This window comes from Caretta caretta, chromosome 14 (genome assembly GCF_965140235.1).
Source record: "Caretta caretta isolate rCarCar2 chromosome 14, rCarCar1.hap1, whole genome shotgun sequence".
NCBI classification, from domain to species: domain Eukaryota; kingdom Metazoa; phylum Chordata; order Testudines; family Cheloniidae; genus Caretta; species Caretta caretta.
Genome location: NC_134219.1, coordinates 40,500,963 through 40,520,826, shown reverse-complemented (window position 1 = coordinate 40,520,826; position 19,864 = coordinate 40,500,963). Strand labels below are relative to the sequence as shown.

Genomic DNA, 19,864 nt, shown 5'->3' with positions numbered 1-19,864 from the left:
TGATGAAGGGCTTGGAAAGACTCTTTTGGTAAGAAAGATTCAAAAGAATGGGACTGTTTACCTTAGAAAGGAGATGAATAAGAGGGGATAGGATAAAAGGGTATAAAATAATGAATGGGACAGAGAAGACTGGAAACGTCTTTTCTGCCTGTCTCATAACGCAAGAACAAGAGGACAGTCAATGAAATGGAAAGGGATCAAATTCAAAACCCATAAGAAATACTTTTCCACAAAACATGTAATTAAACTGTGGAACTCATTGCCACATGGAGTTTTTGTGGCCACTAACTTAGCAAGATTCAAAAAAGGGATGGGATATTGATGATATGAATAACTAGAAACCCCAGAGTTATAATAGTTAATGCAAATGAAATTTTTTGGAAGGAATAAATTGGTCAAGGCTTAAAATGATCTCTAACTATTAGGGATCAGTAACACTCTTATATAGTGTTTTCCCTCAAAGCGCTTTACAAAGGAGGTACAGGAAGGGTCTTGACCTTAAACCTGAATCTGAGCCTGGGTTTATTCTGTGGGGTAGAAAGAAAGCTGCCAAGCCCGCTCCTAGCAAGCCTCTGTTGGCTTCTTTGTGTATGTAATTGCCTATTCATTTCTTTAAGTCGCCTGTTGCTTGTTTGGGGGCTCTGCTGGGGGGTGGGGATGCGTGGCTTCTGGTGTGTTGTGTGTGTGTTGATGGTTTTTTGTTTCAGAGGAACAGCCGTGTTAGTCTGTATTCGCAAAAAGAAAAGGAGGACTTGTGGCACCTTAGAGACTAACCAATTTATTTGAGCATGAGCTTTCGTGAGCTACAGCTCACTTCATCGGATGCATACCGTGGAAACTGCAGCAGACTTTATATACACACAGAGACCATGAAACAATACCTCCTCCCACCCCACTGTCCTGCTGGTAATAGCTTATCTAAAGTGATCAACAGGTGGGCCATTTCCAGCACAAATCCAGGTTTTCTCACCCTCCACCCCCCCACACAAATTCACTCTCCTGCTGGTGCTAGCCCATCCAAAGTGACAACTCTTTACATAATCAAGTCGGGCTATTTCCTGCATAGATCCCGCCAGAGAGCGTGATTGGCTCCCGGTTGGGCAATCTGCTTTACAAGGCTGCTTGCTGGGTCTAGCAGGAAACGAAACTTATACTGTTACGCTGTCTTCTGGGAGCCATGGCTGCAGCCCTGAATCCTTTGAAGAGCCTCCGAGAGGAAGCTACTTGCTCCATCTGTCTGAGTTTTTTTAAGGATCCAGTGTCCTTAGATTGCGGGCACAATTTCTGCCAAGCCTGCATCGCCCAGTGCTGGGAGGGACCAAATACAGACATCTCCTGCCCTCAGTGCAGAGAAACCTTTCCCCAGAGGACCCTCAGGCCGAACAGACAGCTGGGGAACTTTGTAGCAATCGCCAAGCAGCTGAGTTTCCAAACAGTGGCAGCAGCAGCAGGAGGAGATTTGTGCAAGGCGCACCAGGAGCCTTTCAAACTCTTCTGTAACCAGGACCAAATGCTCATCTGTGTGATCTGCAGGGAGTCCCAGGCTCACCGTACTCACAGGGTGGTCCCCACAGAGGAGGCTGCCCGGGAGCACAAGGTAGGCCACAGCTGGGCCCGGGGCCGGGAGCGGAGCCGCCCTCCCCTCCTCCCAGTGCACCCCTATTTCCTGTGCCTGTGTGTGGGTGGCACTCCCCTTCCCTCTGTGGGGGCCTGGCCCGGGCCCCACCATGGCCCCCCAAACTTTCCTCTGCACTCCCCTAGGGGGGCAAGCTCCACAGTTTGGGGACCACTGGTCTAAACAGTCACGGTGGACAAAGTGCAGGTGAGGGAGCGGAGGTACAGGGAGGCAAAGGCTGGGGATTCAGAGAGAAGTGCATAAATCTGGGGTTTATGCACCTAAAATACCAGTTTTAGGTTCCACTGCAATCCCCAGAGCTACTGCCAAGCCCTGTAGGAGCCCAAATTCACTCAGTGCCTGTGTGTTCAGGGTACAAGTTTTCTCAGTGCTTTGGTTTCTGCCTCTGGGCATGTGCACAGCTGCCCCTCTAGAGGCCTCTGGCTGCCTATTTCCTGCCAACCCATGAGCTGGGTGAGGACAGGTGTTCGCCTGCCTCTCTCCCCTGCAGGGCCTGATCTGCTGGGCACCCTCAGAGACAAAGGAATGGGAGGGACAGAGAGGCACGGAAGGGGCAATGACTTGACCAAACTCACAAAACAGCTCAGTAGCAGAACCAGGGATTAAACCCTGGCCTCCCAATGCCCATCCTAGTTCTCTAGCCACTAGGCCACACCACCTCTCATCACTCCTGCAACGCACTGCTTTACAATTGCATTATAAACCTCTGAGCACAGCTGAGTTTCGACAGAGCCTGTGCTTGGTGTAGTGCCCAGCTTGAGCATTTCCTATCTAATGACCGCTGGCAGCTTCCTGGAAGCAGCGGTCAGGTAACCTTGTCAGCAGTGTTCTCAGTGGGTTCGTTTCCTGCTACTTTCTGAAGCATAAGATGCACTGAAAGATTTCTGCTTTAAAAAAAACAAGGTTAATCTGCTTAATTTTTTTCTCAAGGTAAAACCAGGATGACCAATTCCTGTTTTCCCTGGTTTGCTGAAGGCTGGTCACTTTGTTGCTCCTGAAGCAGAGCGGGGAGTCAGGGGAGGCACAGCCCTGCATGGCCCTGCCCACCCACAGGTGCCCTCTTTCTTCCCGCCAGTATGCTGCATCTCTTCCCCCCTGGCTGGGCTGGAGTTAGCTGGGGCCTGCCCTGCGGCACAGGACTGCAGGCCGCTGGGGCCGGTGCTCATGCCACCCGGCGCTCCTGGGGCTGGGGACGCTGAGGGCTGCACTGCCTGGTGCTCTGGGGCGGAGGGGCTGGCTGTCACAGTGGGGGGCTCTGGTGGGGGTGGGAGGGGCGGGGCCTCAGGCTGAAGGGGCTGGACTGGCAGACAGCTTCCCCGAGCCAGTGATTCTCGTCCCGCCCATGCATACTTTGGAGTTTTGCTTTGGGTTTATGCGTCCATTTGAACCACAAACTCGATGCAGCATTCTAGGGCCCATGAAACCCAAGTGGATTGGAACCTTAAAAAGTCTGTTGGACAGAGCAATCCCCTCGGGGCAGAATCCGCTGTGCTGTACGCCACGCTAGCTGTAAGGACGAAGTGGGCTGTATTAGTGCCACAATAAGATTAAAGGAAGAAAATGGCTGATTCCCAGGACCACGTTGAGTCTCAGTACTGGAGCACCTCGGAAGTGCTTCTTTTCCTCCATGCCAATATTTATGAACCTTGGGAGTGTGTTGTATTTTTAACCAGGAGCCCCTTTCTCCCACGTGTTCATTAGGCTCCAGAGTTTAATATACACTTTTTTAAAAAGTGTTTTAAACAACTCTTACCAAAACTCCCTTCCCTGTAAGTTGCTCGGCTTTAACTCTCTGACATCCAGATCTCTTCATATACTGTTCCCTGTCATTGTATGGGAGCAGGACACTCTAGTCTACACTGCTGGAAAATGGATACAACTTCAACCCATTGCCCTGCAGCACTTGGAGGATTTGCTGGAGGCAAAGGGCTGTCTGGACCAGGGGCTCTCAAACTGAGGGTTGGGACCCCTCAGGGGGTCGTGAGGTTATTACCTGGGGGGTCACGAGCTGTTAGCCTCCACCCCAGATCCTTCTTTGCCTCCAGCATTAATAATTGTGTTAAATATATCAAAAAATGTTTTTTTAATTTATAAGGGGGGTTCGCACTCAGAGGCTTGCTCTGTGAAAGGGGTCACCAGTACAAAAGTTTGAGAACCACTGGTCTAGACAAAGTCCCTAATCCTCTACATCAAGACTGGTGCCCCCAAGGCCTCTCTGTTCCCTGGCAGCATGACACATACAGCATAGAAGGAAAGCAAGCAGGGCCGAGACTGGAGACTGAGATGCCCAGCTGCCATGAAATGAATGGAGCTGTGTTTTTAAATCCTTTGTGTGGCTCTGCAACACCTCACCTTGGGTGAATTACAGAATAAGATCCTCAGATCACATTTTCAAAAGCACCAACTGACTTTAAAGCCAAAGTCCCATTTTCAAAGGAGATTTAGGTCTGAATCCCCAAAGGGACTTGGGTGTTGTGATGCTGATTAGCATTGCAATACCTAACTTTTAGGCACCTAGAAAGTCACTAAGGACATAAGAACCGCTGCACTGGGTCAGAGCAAAGGTCTATCTAGCCTAGTATCCTGTCTTCTGATGGTGGCCAATGCCAGGTGCTTCTGAGGGAATGAACAGAACAGGGCAATTATCAAATGATCCATCCATTGTCATCTGGTCCCAGCATCTGGCAGTCAGAGGCTTAGGGATCTCTGGACCCTGGGGTTGCATCCCTGACCATCTTGGCTAATAGCTATTGATGGACCTATCCTCCATGACCTCATCTAATTCTTTTTTGAACCCACTTATACTTTTGGCCTTCACAACATGCCTGGCAATGTGTTCCATGGATTGATTGTGTGTTGTGTGAAGAAGTACTTCCTTTTGTTTGTTTTTTAAACCTGCTGCCTATTAATTTCCACTGGTTCCTGGTATGTGAAGGGGTAAATAAACTTCCCTATTTGCTTTCTATAAAATCTTGGATGGTGTAGAGACCGTTCACATCTCCACCTCAACCCCAGTTGTCTCTTTTCCAAGCTGAACACTCGGTCTTTTTAATCTCTCCTCATATGGAGGCTGTTCCATACCCCTAATAATTTTTGTTCCTTTTGCTGTACGTTTTCCTATTCAAATATATCTTGTTTGAAATGGGGCCAATAGAACTGCATGATGTATTCAAGATGTACCATGGATTTATATAGTGTCTGTCTTCTTATCTGTCACTTTCCTAGTGGTTATTAAAATTCTGTTAGCTGAACAGATGTTTTCAGAGATGACTCCAAAATCTTTCATGAGTGGTAAGAGCTCCTTAGACCCCGTCATTTTATATGTATAGTTGGGATTATGATTTCCAATGTGCATTACTTTGCATTTATCAACAGTGAAATTCAGCTGCCACTTTGTTGCCCAGTCACCCATTCTTGTGAGATCCCTTTGTAACTGTCCGCAGTCTGCTTTGACTCCACTACCTTGAGTAATTTTGTATCGTCTGCAGACTTTGCCACCTCACTGTTTACCCCCTATTCCTGATCATTGATGACTATGTTAAACAGCACTGGTCCCAGTATAGATCCTTGGTGGACCCTGGTATTTACCTCTCCATTGTGAAAACTGACCATTTATTCCGATCCTTTGTGTCCTATATTTTGACCGGTTATTGATCCATGAGATAAACAGTCATGGGATAAGAGAGAAGGTTAATTTCCTTAAGAGACTTCAGTGTGGGACCTTGTCAAAGGCTTTCTGAAAGTCTAAGTACACAATATCCAGTGGATCATCCTTGTTGAGACCCTCAGAATTCTAATAGATTGGTGAGGCAGGATTTCCTTTCACAAGAGCCGTGTTGATTCTTCCCCCAACAAATCATGTTCATCTGTGTCTGACAATTTTGTTCTTTACTATCGTTTCAACCAATTTGCCTGGTGCTGAAGTTAGGCTTTGTCTGCAATACAGCCTATGTCGCCCAAACTTACGTCGCTCAGGGCTGTGAATATTTCACCTCCCTGAGTGACCTATGCATTCATGTGCACAGTGCTAGGTCAGCAGGAAAGCTTCTCCCGCCACCATAGCTTCTGCCGCTCGTGGAGGTGGGTTTATTATGCTCCCGTCCGCATAGAACGTCTCCACCACATGCCCTGCAGCGGCACAGATGTATGGGTACAGCTACAGCGCTGTACTTATCAACAAGCCCTTAGGCTTACTGGCCTGTAATTGGCAGGATTACAACGGGAGACGCTGCTGAGAGGGGCTGATGAGGGGAAGAGATTTGAACTGGAATCTCCCACCTCTCAAGAGGCAATTGTGACATTGCCATGAGCACCGTCTGTGGGACAGCCTGAGAGGGACGTGCAATGTATGTACATTGCATCTGTGAGGACAGACTCCTCAGCTCCTGAGCCTCCCAAACATTGTTTTTCTTGCCTCAGGAACAAATTCAAACCCGACTGAACACCCTGAAGCAAGAGAGAGAAGAACTTCTGGAGTGGAAACAGGATGGAAAGAAGCAAAGCCAGGAATATCTGGTAGGTTCCCATTGTTATGGTCCAGCAGTTGCATCAATCAGAGTTGGTATCTCTCTGTGGGGAGAGTGTCAAGCTTGCTCTATACTCAGCAGTGCCTGACTTAGCTATGGCTACATCTACACGGCACACCGCTGGGGGCAACCTGTAAGGTACGTGTAGTGACACCGCACAGTGAAAAGCGGGCTGTGTCCATGCTGTGGTGTGTAGCTACAGGGGTGAATGAAAGGCTCCAGCAGGGGGAGGCAGCAGAGCGGCCGGAGCCTTCCTCCACTCCCTGGAGCCTTTTCCTGTGGTGGGGAAAGGCTCTGGCACTGGGGAAGCAGCGGGACACTGCAGTGTAGATGGGGGAGGCCCTGCTTGGGGGTGTATAGAGCCCTGTGTGTAGGGTTTATACCCAGAGGGTTCAGGCATATCGTGACTCTACTTGCTTAAGCCATGCCTCGCCATCTACACTGCTATTTATGCCCATGTTAGCGGGTGCATATAGTGTACGTCCTCTACACACCACCATAACATCTGTGTAGTACAGCTGTACCTCAAATCACTTTTTAATGTAACGTCTTTATACTGGTGTAAGCCCCTGACCTGCAAACATTTTAAACCTAATTTAATTTGACTCTAGTGTGGTGTGTAGGGTTCACCTTGTCCAGTTAAACTGAGATAAAATGTGCTAACTAGGAGCAAGGTCGAGCTTAGATCAGGGTTAGCTGTGATGTATTAGGTAACCTCAAGCACTTTGCCTCTTGTAGACTCACCCTTTCAGGGTGTGATCCTGTTGGTCTTTGTTGTTCATCCCTCTGGGCTGATTCCTCCACTGGCTTCCAGTTTCAACTCTAAGCACTGATCTTATTCTCCACACATCAGTGGGTCCAAATCGAGCTACAAACAGTGATTTGAGGGGAGATTTTTTCAAAGGCACGTATGGTGATTAGGTGCCTAATTCACATTAACAGTCAATAGCACTTACAAAACAGCCACTGGGTACCTATCTCTGAAATCCTTCCCCTGAATCTCCATCTATAACCACCAGACACAACTGGTTTCCTCTGGGACAATGTAATTAACAAAATGCCAGATGAAACATGTAAGAGCTGGAGAAAATGCATTTTGCACAGTATATGTTGTAACTGGTGTTTTGTGTGGGTAACCAGCAGAACTTTCCTTCCGTCTTCTCTACAACTCTCTGCCAATGTATTTCTGATTCTGAGTCAGACCCCCCCTCTTCCAACCTTTCTGCTATTGGAACAATCTAGATGATCAGCAGAATACTAAGCCACTCAGACCTGAAGACTCATCATTCTTGAGATATTGGGTGACATTTTCAAAAGTGCTTAAGTGATTTTGGAGCCTAAGGTTTACAATTTTGCAAGTGGTTAAGGGCCAGATTCTCACAGGTATTTAGGGGCTTAAAATGCAGAGAGAGGCCTAGTGAGATTTTTCAAAAGCAACTAAGTAGCACCTGACGTCCTCTGTAGTCAAGGCGTCTTAGGCACCTATGTGATATTGAAAATCCCTCTAGGAGCTTATATGCCTCTTTAGATACCTAAATATCTTTTAAAAGCAGCTCCTTATACCTTTTTTTAAATGGGTTTCAGCTCCTAAATGATTTTGCTGTTTTTGAAAATTTACCCTCAGTTCTATTTTCAAAAGTCACTTTCAAGGAAACTTCGGCTCCTCAGTCACTTTGCACCAAAAGTCACTTTGAAAATGGGAACTGGAGGCGTAAGTCCCCAAGACACTTGGGAACATGTTAGTCTCCGCTGGCCTGAATGAACATCAGGCATGTTCTCCTGAAATCTCAACCGTGTGTTTGTAGCAGGGTGAAATGAAAAGAGGGCTCTAAGAACTGTTCCCAGACTCTCCCCATGGCCCTGATAGGCTGTCCAACTTTCTCATTTGTGAGAACCGGACGCTGAACACTGGAACCTGCCCCGTCCCATGCTCCACCTCTTTCTCTTGTGGCCGCGCCCCCCACTCCCAGGGCCGGTGGCAGGATGTTTTGCATCCTAGGCGAAACTTCCATCTTGCACCCCCTCCTCCGCCCTGAGGCGCCCCCCCCGGCGGCAGCTCCCCGCCACTCCTCCCCCGCCCTGATGCGCGGGCCCCCCCCCCCCCCCCAGCAGCAGCTCCCCGCCACCCCGTCTCCCCTCAGGGAGTCGTGCGGCAACTCCCCCCCTCCCCTCGGCCCGGGGAGCCGTGTGGCAACTCCCCGCCCCAGCTCACCTCTGCTCTGCCTTCTCCCTGAGCGCACTGCCGCCTTTTCCACTTTTCCTGCCTCCCAGGCTTGCGGCGCCAATCAGCTGTTTGGAGCCGCTAGCCTGGGAGGGAGAGCGGCAGCGTGGGGCGGTGCTCAGGGGAGGAGGCGGAGCAGAGGTGAGCTGTGGCGGGGAGTGGTTCCCCTGTGCGGCGCTCCCTCCCCTCCTCCCCCCGTTACTTGCTGCAGGCGGCCCTCCCCGCGCCCCCCTGCCCCAGCTCACCTCCGCTCCACCGCCTCCCCGGAGCGCGCTTTTGGCCGCCCCCAACCACTTGGTGCCCTAGGCGACCGCCTAGTTTGCCTAGTGGTTGCCCCGGCCCTGCCCACTCCTCTTTCCCCCCTCACTGTCGCTTGCTGCTCTCTCCGCCTCCCTCCGCCTGCCAGCTGAGCAGGGCTCTAGCAGTGTGGTGGAGGTGACTGGGTCAGGGCGGGGGAGGGATAGAGGGGTGATTGAGGCAGGACGGGGGAGCTGCCCGTACTTCTCTCCCCCCCCAGAGCCATCCCTGAGTGCTCCTCCAGGCTCCCAGCAGCAGCTGCTGCTCTTCCCATCCCCTGGTGGTGGAAGCCAGTTACTGTGGGTAACCCGACTTCTAACATCCGGTCAGCAGTGCTGACTGGACGCTGCCAGGTTCCCTTTTTTGACTGGACTTTCTGCTTGTAAACTGGACATGTGGCAACCCAAGTCCCTGACCTGTCCTTTCCCTGTTTGTCTCTTCATTACAGGGGAAAATAGAAGCTGAGAGGCAGAAGATTGTGTCTGAATTTGAGCAACTGCGGCAGTTGTTGGAGGAACAAGAGCAGCTCCTGCTGGCCCAGCTGGAAGAGTTGAACAAGGAAATTGTGAAGATACAGGATGAAAATGTCACCAAACTATCTGAGGAGATTTCCCATCTCAGTGACCTGATCAGTGAGATAGAAGAGAAGTGTCAGCAGCCAACAAGTGAATTCCTGCAGGTGAGACAGTTAGAGACACCCAGATCCCTGCCCAGGGAAGGGAGAGATTCTGATTGATTAGCTTTGGAGTTTATTAAGTTCTTCAAGAGCTCCCACTCCACAATGGAGACTGTCAGTGTGTCCTTTAGCAAAGCGAGGGAAAACAAAATGTGACATTTCTAATATTTCCAGTGTGGAAACAGCTTTGCTGTTTTAAAGCAGACATCTCAGGCCTTTTTGATACATCCTATATAAGCCCCTTCGTTTTCAGTTTAAACCAATTTTTACCAAAAAATTTCTGGGTTTTACAAAAAAGTATTATTCAGGTTTTTCTGATTTTCATCCTACTTTTGTATCATTCAAATATATACAAAAAACTTGTTTTATTAAGAAAATACAATACATTGCATGAGATCTCTGTATTCCGATAATACATTAGTCTCTGTGTATATGCAAAGCTGCCTGCTGAAGTAAGAACGTATTGTTCTAGAAGATACACACAATAAACCAACAGGCACGCATGCAAGCTCTGAAGTGCGTGTGCATCTGAACCTACTGATAAATCTCATGCCCACCACGTACACGTTTCAAACTGTTAGTGGACAATGGGTTAAAACAATGGGTTAAAGATTTGACTCACTAAAGTGGAAAAAATGAAAATCTACATCAGAATACATTTCAGAACACAAGGAAGTATTCAAAAGGGTTAAAGAAACAAAAACAGGAGAAAAGGATGAAGTTGAGTGTATACGCTGCAACTGGTGTGGCCCAATTATCAAATGTGAATATTTTATAGGCTAATCGTTCTAAGCAAAGCTTTTGATACGGTCTTCTACAGCATTCTTGCCGGCAAATTAAAGAAGTATGGGCTGGATGAATGGACTATAAGGTGGATAGAAAGCTGACTAGACTGTCGGGCTCAACAGGTAGTGATCGATGGCTCCATATCTAGTTGGCAGCCAGTATCAAGCGGAGTGCCCCAAGGGTCGGTCCTGGGGCCGGTTTTGTTCAATATCTTCATTAATGATCTGGAGGATGGTGTGGATTGCACCCTCAGCAACTGAACCTGCAGATGACACTAAACTGGGAGGAGGAGTAGATACACTGGAGGGTAGGGATAGGATACAGAGGGACCTAGACAAATTAGAGGATTGGGCCAAAAGAAATCTGATGAGGTTCAACAAGGACAAGTGCAGAGTCCTGCACTTAGGACGGAAGAATCCCATGCACTGCTACAGACTAGGGACCGAATGGCTCGACAGCAGTTCTGCAGAAAAGGACCTAGGGGTTACAGTGGACGAGAAGCTGGATACGAGTCAACAGTGTGCCCTTGTTGCCAAAAAGTCGAACGGCATTTTGGGCTGTATAAGTAGGGGCATTGGCAGCAGATTGAGGGACGTGATCATTCCCATCTATTCTGCATTAGTGAGACCTCATCTGGAGTACTGTGTCCAATTTTGGGCCCCACACTACAAGAAGGATGTGGAAAAATTGGAGAGAGTCCAGCGGAGGGCAACAAAAATGATTAGGGGGCTGGAGCACATGACTTATGAGGAGAGGCTGAGGGAACTGGGATTGTTTAGTCTGCAGAAGAGAAGAAAGGGGGAGGATTTTTGATAGCTGCTTTCAACTACCTGAAAGGGGGTTCCAAAGAGGTTGGATTTAGACAGTTCTCAGTGGTACCAGATGCCAGAACAAGGAGTAATGGTCTCAAGTTGCAGTGGGGGAAGTTTAGGTTGGAGATTAGGAAAAAAAAATTCACTAGGAGAGTGGTGAAGCACTGGAATGGGTTACCTAGGGAGGTGGTGGAATCTCCTTCCTTAGAGGTTTTTAGGGTCAGGCTTGACAAAGCCCTGGCTGGGATGATTTAGTTGGGGATTGGTCCTGCTTTGAGCAGGGAGTTGGACTAGATGACCTCCTGAGGTCCCTTCGAACCCTGATATTCTATGATTCTACACCAGTAACCTGTTTGTTCAAATGAAATGTTTTATTTGGGGATTACAGATATATTGTTTTCTTAAACTCGGGGAGGGCATTATGCTTTGAGTTCTGTTTTAGTTCTGCAGCAAACCACAGGGATGAATGGAATTCAAAGCATTAATCTACTGAATACTTTTTCTCCCTGTCTTTCCATCCACCAAAACAAATCCCGATATTTACCCAGAAAACTTAATAGTTTTCTGCACTGATTTTTTACCTGTTTTTATTGTGGTAATAAACACTGATAAAATCCCAGGAAAAATTAACTAAAATAAAAACTGAAAATGAAGGGCCCTAACGATATGAAAGCAATAAAAGGCACAACTCCACTTTCTAGGAAGTGTGAGATTAGGAAAGCGAAGTTCTTTGCAGGGCCTATTAAGAAATGGGAATAAATCCAGCTTCCAGAATTGCTGAGCAGAATTGCATACATGGAGAAAGGCAAACGCTCTGGACACAGCAGTTGCATGTGGCAGTCAGGGATTCATGTGTCTGATCAGTCTGTTTGAGCAAATGCCATTGGCACAGGCAAAATAGAATTTAGAAGGAGAAAACCCACAATCATGGTGTGTGCTTAGGGGTCCCATTCCATTGATATCTGTGAATGGACTTTTGAAGTTGCTAACTGCAGAGAACTGGATCTCGAGCTCAACTAGGGATGGCAAAGCAAGTCCCCTGCAGGGCAGGAGCGATCCCCATCTTGTGGCAAGTGGGACTGAACTCTCTTTCTCTTTTCTAGGACATCAAAAGCACCTGGAGCAGGTACGTGACTCCTTCCCACTCCCCCTCACGCGTCATGATGCTAGAAAGGGATTGTCCCCCCAGGGTCAGATTTTGCAGGGCATTTAAACACCTGAGACGTAGCTAGGCACTTGGTGGGGTTTTCCAAAGCAGCTAAGCGAGTTAGGCACCTCCCATTGTGGTCAGTGGCAGTTGGGAGCCTGCCTTGGTTAGGTGCTTTTGAAAATCCCAGGAGGCATCTTTAAAAATCAGGCCTTAAGTGACTTGCCCAAGGTCATGCAGGGAGGCTGTGGCAGAGCAGGGAGTGGAACATAGGTTTCCAGAGTCCTACAGCAACCCCTTAACCACTGGAGCATCCTTTCCCATGAGATTAGGCCCTTCTCTCTGAGGGGCAGCCTGTGGACCCCTTACTCTCTTTAACTCCCATTGGAGGAGCTAGGCATTTAAAAACTCTAGTGAGGAGATGAATTGTCTCACCAGTGGGAGTTAGAGGCTCTCATTGAGCCCACAAGAGAGCAGCCTCTGGTAGCTCATTCTCAAGAAAGAAAAGATTTAGGGTGTTTCCCCCTTCCCCTCCCCCCAGGTGTGAGAAGGTGAAGTTCGAGAAACCAATGGCTGTGCCACAGGATGTGAGCGAGAGAGTTGGCGTCTCTTCCCAAAGAAATGTTTGTCTACAGGAGGCTCTGAAGAAATTCAGAGGTAACTTAACAGTTATTTGGGCTCATGATATGGTGATGGCACATCGAGATGTGCCTCTGACCGTGGAAGGAGTTGGACTCTGGCCTATTAGTTCTCAGCTCGTCACAGCTAGATGTCTGTGGGTGGGATGGAGAGGGCTCAGGGCTGATGCCAATTCGCCAAGCCTCCACTTGGATTGTCTCAGACCCAACCATGGGTGTCAAAATTGGCCACTCAGAATTTCAGAGAGACACAATTGCCAGATGTTTTAGAAAATGTTGAATTTAACCTCCATGGCTGGGATTTTCCAAGGGACCTAAGGGATTTAGGCCCCATCTCTCTCTGACTGTCAATGGGAATTGGCCACCACGTGGCCTCAGCCCTTTTGAAAATCCCAGAATCTGTACCTCAAGTTCCTCCATCTTGAAAAAGGAGGAAATAATGGCCAACCTACCTTGTGCTAATTAGTGAATGCCGCCGAGTGCTTTGAGATCGTTGGAGTAAGGCGGGAGATGGACGATATATTTTGGACGATGATTTCATTTTAGTTTGGTCTCACTGGAAAGGTCTCCCCATTCCGATCTGCCTCTCGTTCTGTGGTCTTTTCCTTTGGGCTGTGTCTCAGAATTACAGCACGGTTCCATGCCGTGCTGCGACAGCCGTGTCAGCCCCAGGATATTAGACAGGGTGAGCGAGGTCATAGCTTTTATTGGACCAACTCCTGTTGGGGAGAGACAAACTTTTGAGTTACACGGACCTGAAGAAGAGCTCTGAGTAAGCTCCAAAGCTGGTCTCTCTCAATCACGGTAATATTAATTAGTGGTAGGAATGTCACCAGAGTCAAGACAACATGAAATCACCTCTCTTCCAATCCTTCCTTTCTCTTGAGACCCAGCCCTATGAATTGAGCTCAAATGCAGAAAGAAAGAGTATGGGCTAGATTCACAAAAGGACTTGGGGTGGGTGTGGGTCTACTTGCCATTTTAGGCACCTAAATCCCAGAATCAGACCACACTGGGATTCACAAAGACCCCCCACTCAGCTGCAACCAAACCTTGTAGGTGCCTAAAATTACTCATCACCTCTATTTTTGCGGTAAAAGTCCCCTAGGCACCTATGTTTCTGCTTCTGTGCATGCACTCTGCAGTTCCAGTCCAGCTGCCAAGACACCTAAGCCCCAGAGAGCTACACGAACTGGGGAAAGAAAGGGGTTCCTCCTCCTAACTCACCTACAGGGCCCAATCGGAGATGCCTGCTCTGAGCATACTTACTGACTCAGGCCTTATATGTGAACTTACCCAAAAGAACCAGGCTCTAGGGAAAGAGGAGCTCCCTTATAATGTATAGCTCTGTGATTAGGGTACTGACCTGGGATGTGGGAGATTCCCAGTTCAAATCCTCTGTCCCCCCGAGGGGAAGAAGGGATTCCAACAGGGGTCTGATATAGGCCTCTCTGTTGCCCCTTTTGAATCTGATCCACTGTGGATAAATAATTGAGCAGAGGGACAGGCTTCTGGGTCTCCCATGTCCCAAGAGCGTGCTCTAACCACCTGGGACGTTCTCATGATTTCTCTCTGTTTCTGGCCCAATGAATTATTGATTATCCCCAGTGGAACCTCTCCCACAGGAGAGCATGTGGGCACCCCGCGTCAGACAATCCTGCAGCCCAGAGATTAGGGCACTCCTTGAGAGGTGGTAGATCCCATTTCAAATCTCTGCTCCCTCTGCGGCACAGGGTTGACATGAACCAGGGATCTTCCAAAGGCCAGCTGAGTGCGCTAACCACTGGGCTAAAAGTTATGAGCGAGGTGGGTTTCCTCCCCCCCCCCCCCCCCCCAGGCTTCTTACAAAAAAATGGCACAGGTGCCGGTCATCAAGAGAGGGCTAGCAGCTGAGAATCCCACACCAAGGGAGGCACCTACGGTGCTGCCTAGATTCGGTCGCCGAACTCCCTGAGGGGGCCGGGGCTTAGCACACCCCCGCATCTTGGCATTTCCCACTGGCTGGCATAAACAGGGAGTCGCCTAGCATGCTGGCTTTTATGAAGCTCATTCCAAGGCGCATCTCTCTTCCCATTCATGGTGCAGATTGCCTGGGTGTCTGACTCTGGTTTTGTAAATCACAGTGACTTTCTAGGTGTCTAAGTGTTGGGTGTTGTGATGCTAAGCGTCAGCTTGCCTAAGTTTGTTTGTGAATCCAGCCCCGTTTTCATGAGGCTATTTTCCCACAAGAAAGGGGGAAATCACCTCTCCTCTGATCTTTTCTTCCTCTAGAGACCCTGCCCTATCAACTGAACTTTCTGATCTCCAAGGCAGAGAAAGAGGGTAAGTTTTCATAAGGATATTTTCCTACAACAATTATTAATTAAAATCTCCGGATTAATTTTTTAGAAGACACTTCTGAATTCAAACAAGAGAGGTTTCCACCAATACAGAGCTATGGATTCCAAGGTTAGAAGGAACCATTATATCATAACGGCCAGACTGGGTCAGACCAAAGGTCCATCTAGCCTAGTATCCTGTCTTTTGACAGTGGCCAATGCCAGGTGCCCCAGAGGGAATGAACAGAACAGGGAATCATCCAGCCCATCACCCATTCCCATTTTGTGATGTATGAACGTGCACATACTATTTACAATTGGAAAGTAGGGTACATTTTTTAGCTCCAATAATCAGCCTTTAGGGCACACTCTGGTCACATTTTTCTGCTTCTCTCGGCAATTATAAGGACTAGAAATTTGCTCTATTTTTATTTTTTATATGAAAGACAAGCTTCACTACTGGAAAACATCATTAACACAGAGTGCAGGTTGACCATCAGTGCCTTGTACTCTCCCAGAACATGAAAGGAACCCATGTTTCAACCTCTGAAAACTGGGAAATAAAGAGTTAAGGAAGTGTCTCCCACCAGTTCCTGTGCTATACTTCCCTCTCATCCTAGCGTCAGGAGCATGGACTCATGTGCTGGGCTCTATCCATCTCCAGCTGGTAGAAGGTCCCTTGCGGGGAGACCACGCTAAGGCCAGTACTGAACCAGGCAGAGAATCAGGACTGCAGCGGCAGTCAAAAAAGCAAACAGAATGTTGGGAATCGTTAGGAAAGGGATGGATAATGAGACAGAAAATATCATATTGCCTGTATATAAATCCCTGGTACGCCCACATCTCGAATACTGCGTGCAGATGTGGTTGCCCCATCTCAAAAAAGATATATTGGAAAAGGTTCAGAAAAGGGCAACAAAAACTACTAGGGGCATGGAACAGCTGCCATATGAGGAGAGATTAATGAGATTGGGACTTTTCATCTTGGAAAAGGGACGACTAAGGGGGGATGTGATAGAGGTCTATAAAATCATGACGAGTGTGGAGAAAGTAAATAAAGAAGTGTTGTTTACTTCTTCTCATAATATAAAAACGAGGGGTCACCAAATGAAATTTCAGAGTAGCAGCCATGTTAGTCTGTATCCGCAAAAAGAAAAGGAGTACTTGTGGCACCTTAGAGACTAACCAATTTATTTGAGCGTGAGCTACAGCTCACTTCGAGCTGTAGCTCACGAAAGCTCATGCTCAAATAAATTGGTTAGTCTCTAAGGTGCCACAAGTCCTCCTTTTCTTTTTTCAAATTAAATTAATAGGCGACAGGTTTAAAACAAACAAAAGGAAGGATTTCTTCACACAACGCACAGTCAACCTGTGGAACTCCTTGCCAGAGGATGTTGTGAAGGCCAAGACTATAACAGGGTTCAAAAAAGAACTAGATAAATTCATGAAGGATCAGTCCATGAATGGCTATTAGCCAGGATAGGCAGGGATGGTGTCCCTAGCCTCTGTTTGCCAGAAGCTGGGAATGGGCAACAGGGGCTGGATCACTGGATGATGGCCTGTTCGGTTCATTCCCTCTGAAGCACCTGGCACTGGCCGCTGTCAGAAGACAGGACACGAATAGCCAGTGATGGATAAATTCATGGAAGATAGGTCCATCCGTTCAAGGAGTATTGTCTCTCCCTGGGGGTTGGTGCTCCCTGTGGTACTGGGAACTGTCCCTTTAAGTAGTTTGGCTTCCCAGACAGGAAGGAGGAGCATAGCAGAAGCTCTGTGATACAGAACCCTAGATAAAGAGGGTTTCATTCAAACATCATGCTCCCAGCACGATTATGTATCTGAACAGGAAGAGCATTAGAGTTAGCAGCCGAGTAAGCGCCTGGGTTAACTCTGCAGTGAGGACAGACCTTAACACTCTCCTCCTGTCTCTCTCTCCCCTCGTGCAGTGCAGGCCACTCCGGATCCAGACCTGGGGATTCCCTGTTCCGTCGTGTCCACAGATGAGAGTGTGATACAGAAATACCAAAACTTGGGATATGTAGGGACACAGAACAGGTTTCACCCTGCTGCCTGTGTGCTGGGCTATAAGGGCTTCACCTCAGGGAGATGTTACTGGCAAGTGGAGGTGGGGAACAAACGTAATTGGGTTTTGGGCATTGCCAAAGAGTCTGTGATACATGAGGGAGCGAAAAGCCGTACACCAGAGGAGGGGATCTGGGCTTTGCAGAGCACAGGGAATGGGTACTCAGCCCTCACCTCCCCTGAGACTGCTCTGGCCCTACCTCGTAGCCCCAGTAACATTGGGGTTTATCTGGATTATGAAGGGGAGAAAGTTACATTTTATGACATTACATCTTCTGGCAGAGAGCCAATCTTTACTTTCACATCTTCTTTCACTGGGAAGATCATCCCCTTCTTTGGAAGCCGACGTGTAGTATTTAGTATTTCAGCGGAAAACATACCGTTTCGTGGTCACTGTCCGACATATCGTTAATCCCTGTGACAGAGGAGTAGGGATCACTCAATATGAAATATCTGAAGTGGAGCAAAGACATAGGTAATATATAAATTACAGCTATCACACTTTGCCATTCTAATCACAGTCTTGTCAGCCTCAAGCATTCAAAAACTGTCAGGACCCCAAAATCATGAGATTGGCTTAAACATCTTTTTAAATATTGTGTTATTTTCTTTGCCTTCTGGTTTCCCAGCTTTTGGGGTGTTCTTGTTTCCGATTTTCAATCTTTGCTACACAAACGTGAAGGCTGGAAATGTATCTGTAATATAATCTGAGGTTGCCTTGCAATCTATCTACTCCAGCTGCTGGGACTTTAAGAAAAACACCAAGTGCTGCGAGACTCACAATAAACTGATGAGAGAGGACAAGACTGACTTGCTTAGCATTATACTGGTGAATGGAGTTTCTCGACCCTTTTACATGCCTGTCTCTGTAACTCTGTGATCCTCCAGGCACACAAAAACTGGCCAACAAGCAGACACCAGGAGCCACTCTCAGGGTCACACCAGAGCCTGCCTGTCTTAGGGCAGGTCTACACTTAAAATACTGCAGTAGAACAAATGCACCGGTGCTGCTCCACCGCTTTAATGCTTAAGTGAAGACGCTCCTATGCCGACAGGAGAGCTTCTCCCATCAGTGTAGTTAATCCACCTCTGAGAGGTGGTAGCTATGTCCAGGGGAGAAGCTCTCCGGTCAATGTACCGCTGTCTACACCAGGAGTTCAGTCGGTACGACTGCGTTCACTGAGGGGTGTGGATTTTTCACAGCCCTGAGCGATATAGTTCTACCAATGGAAGTTTATAGTGTAGACCTGGCCTAAGTTCTGACTCACTTCGGGTCATGCATCAAAGTCCTCTGCTCTTTACTTGTGAATATGAAAACCATAGTGGTGTTTCCCTCTCCCTCCAATTCCCCAGCTCAATGCTCCTATTTTGCTCTGTTTCGTTATTTGGATGCTGTAGATTCAGATGAGTAAATTCACAGAATAAAGTTTATTTCTATCTTCTGGTCTTGGACTTTGTCACAAGGGTACTAGATCTGTGCGGCTCTGCCCTGAAAGGCTAGACAGACCCACCAGCAAATGCCTTGAAGGGGCTTGAAGAAAAGCAGCTGGGTAACTTTAAGCGAGAGGTCTAAAAGCAAAATTTGAGGAAAGAGTAAATAAAATCAAAGCATCAAGCGATGCTTTCCCTGGGCAAGAAAAGAAGCAACAGCATCCTCGCTGTGAAAGAAATCTGTTGGCAACTTCCAGCTGCCCCGAGGAACAGAAGGAAACTGGCAATAAAATAGCCAGCTCACATCATCAACTGCAGTAATATTATGGGCTGGCACCTGGCCACACCATGGTGCTGCAGCAGCGTTTCTTTCCCAAACCAAATTATCCCTTTTTCTTTAAGTTCACATTTGCAGTCTGAGGGGCTAGAAACCTGATCCACCACCTGAGGGCAGAGGGAAGGGTCAGGGGTACAAATCTAGAGTCATTTGGTCAAGGGGTGTTTGAGATGCAGCCCCTCCCAACACAAGCTATTTCCAAAACTGAGCTAGGCCTGGAATACCAGCAGAATCCTGGCCAGGGCTGGGTGAGGGAGACTCCCAGCACACCCTGGAGCAGGCCCCGGGGCTGGAAGGCAGAAGAACTCAATCTCTTCTGCGGCGGTTTCTCAGCAGTTTGTCTTGGCTGAAGCATCGCACCCTGGGGGAGGTACCTGTGCTTTGCAGATGTGATAAGAGGCTGTAGAAGGTGAACTCAGGGTATGTCTACACTACAAAATAGGTCGAATTTATAGAAGTCGTTTTTTTAGAAATCGGTTTTATATATTCGAGTGTGTGTGTCCCCACAGAAAATGCTCTAAGTGCATTAAGTGCATTAACTCGGCGGAGCGCTTCCACAGTACCGAGGCAAGAGTCGACTTCCGGAGCGTTGCACTGTGGGTAGCTATCCCACAGTTCCTGCAGTCTCCGCTGCCCATTGGAATTCTGGGTTGAGATCCCAATGCCTGATGGGGCTAAAACATTGTTGTGGGTGGTTCTGGGTACATATCGTCAGGCCCCCGTTCCCTCCCTCCCTCCGTGAAAGCAGCAGCAGACAATCATTTCACGCCTTTTTTCTTGAGTTACCTGTGCAGACGCCATACCACGGCAAGCATGGAGCCCGCTCAGGTAACCGTCACCGTATGTCTCCTGGGTGCTGGCAGACGTGGTACTGAATTGCTACACAGCAGCAACAACCCATTGCCTTGTGGCAGCAGACGGTACAGTGGGACTGGTAGCCATCATCGTCATGTCCGA

At 48.1% G+C, this 19,864-nt stretch overlaps 1 protein-coding gene across 1 annotated transcript; it reads left to right on the top strand.

Annotated features, from left to right (window-relative positions):
* The first annotated feature begins 1,149 nt into the window (after nucleotides 1-1,149).
* LOC125629618 (zinc finger protein RFP-like) lies at nucleotides 1,150-18,585 on the top strand. The gene is made up of 7 exons (XM_048835002.2): nucleotides 1,150-1,597; nucleotides 6,056-6,151; nucleotides 9,129-9,359; nucleotides 12,058-12,080; nucleotides 12,643-12,758; nucleotides 15,011-15,061; nucleotides 17,004-18,585. The coding sequence occupies exons 1-7, from the start codon at nucleotides 1,178-1,180 to the stop codon at nucleotides 17,549-17,551; spliced, it is 1,485 nt and encodes a 494-aa protein (XP_048690959.2). The 5' UTR covers nucleotides 1,150-1,177; the 3' UTR covers nucleotides 17,552-18,585.
* Nucleotides 18,586-19,864: the final 1,279 nt, after the last annotated feature.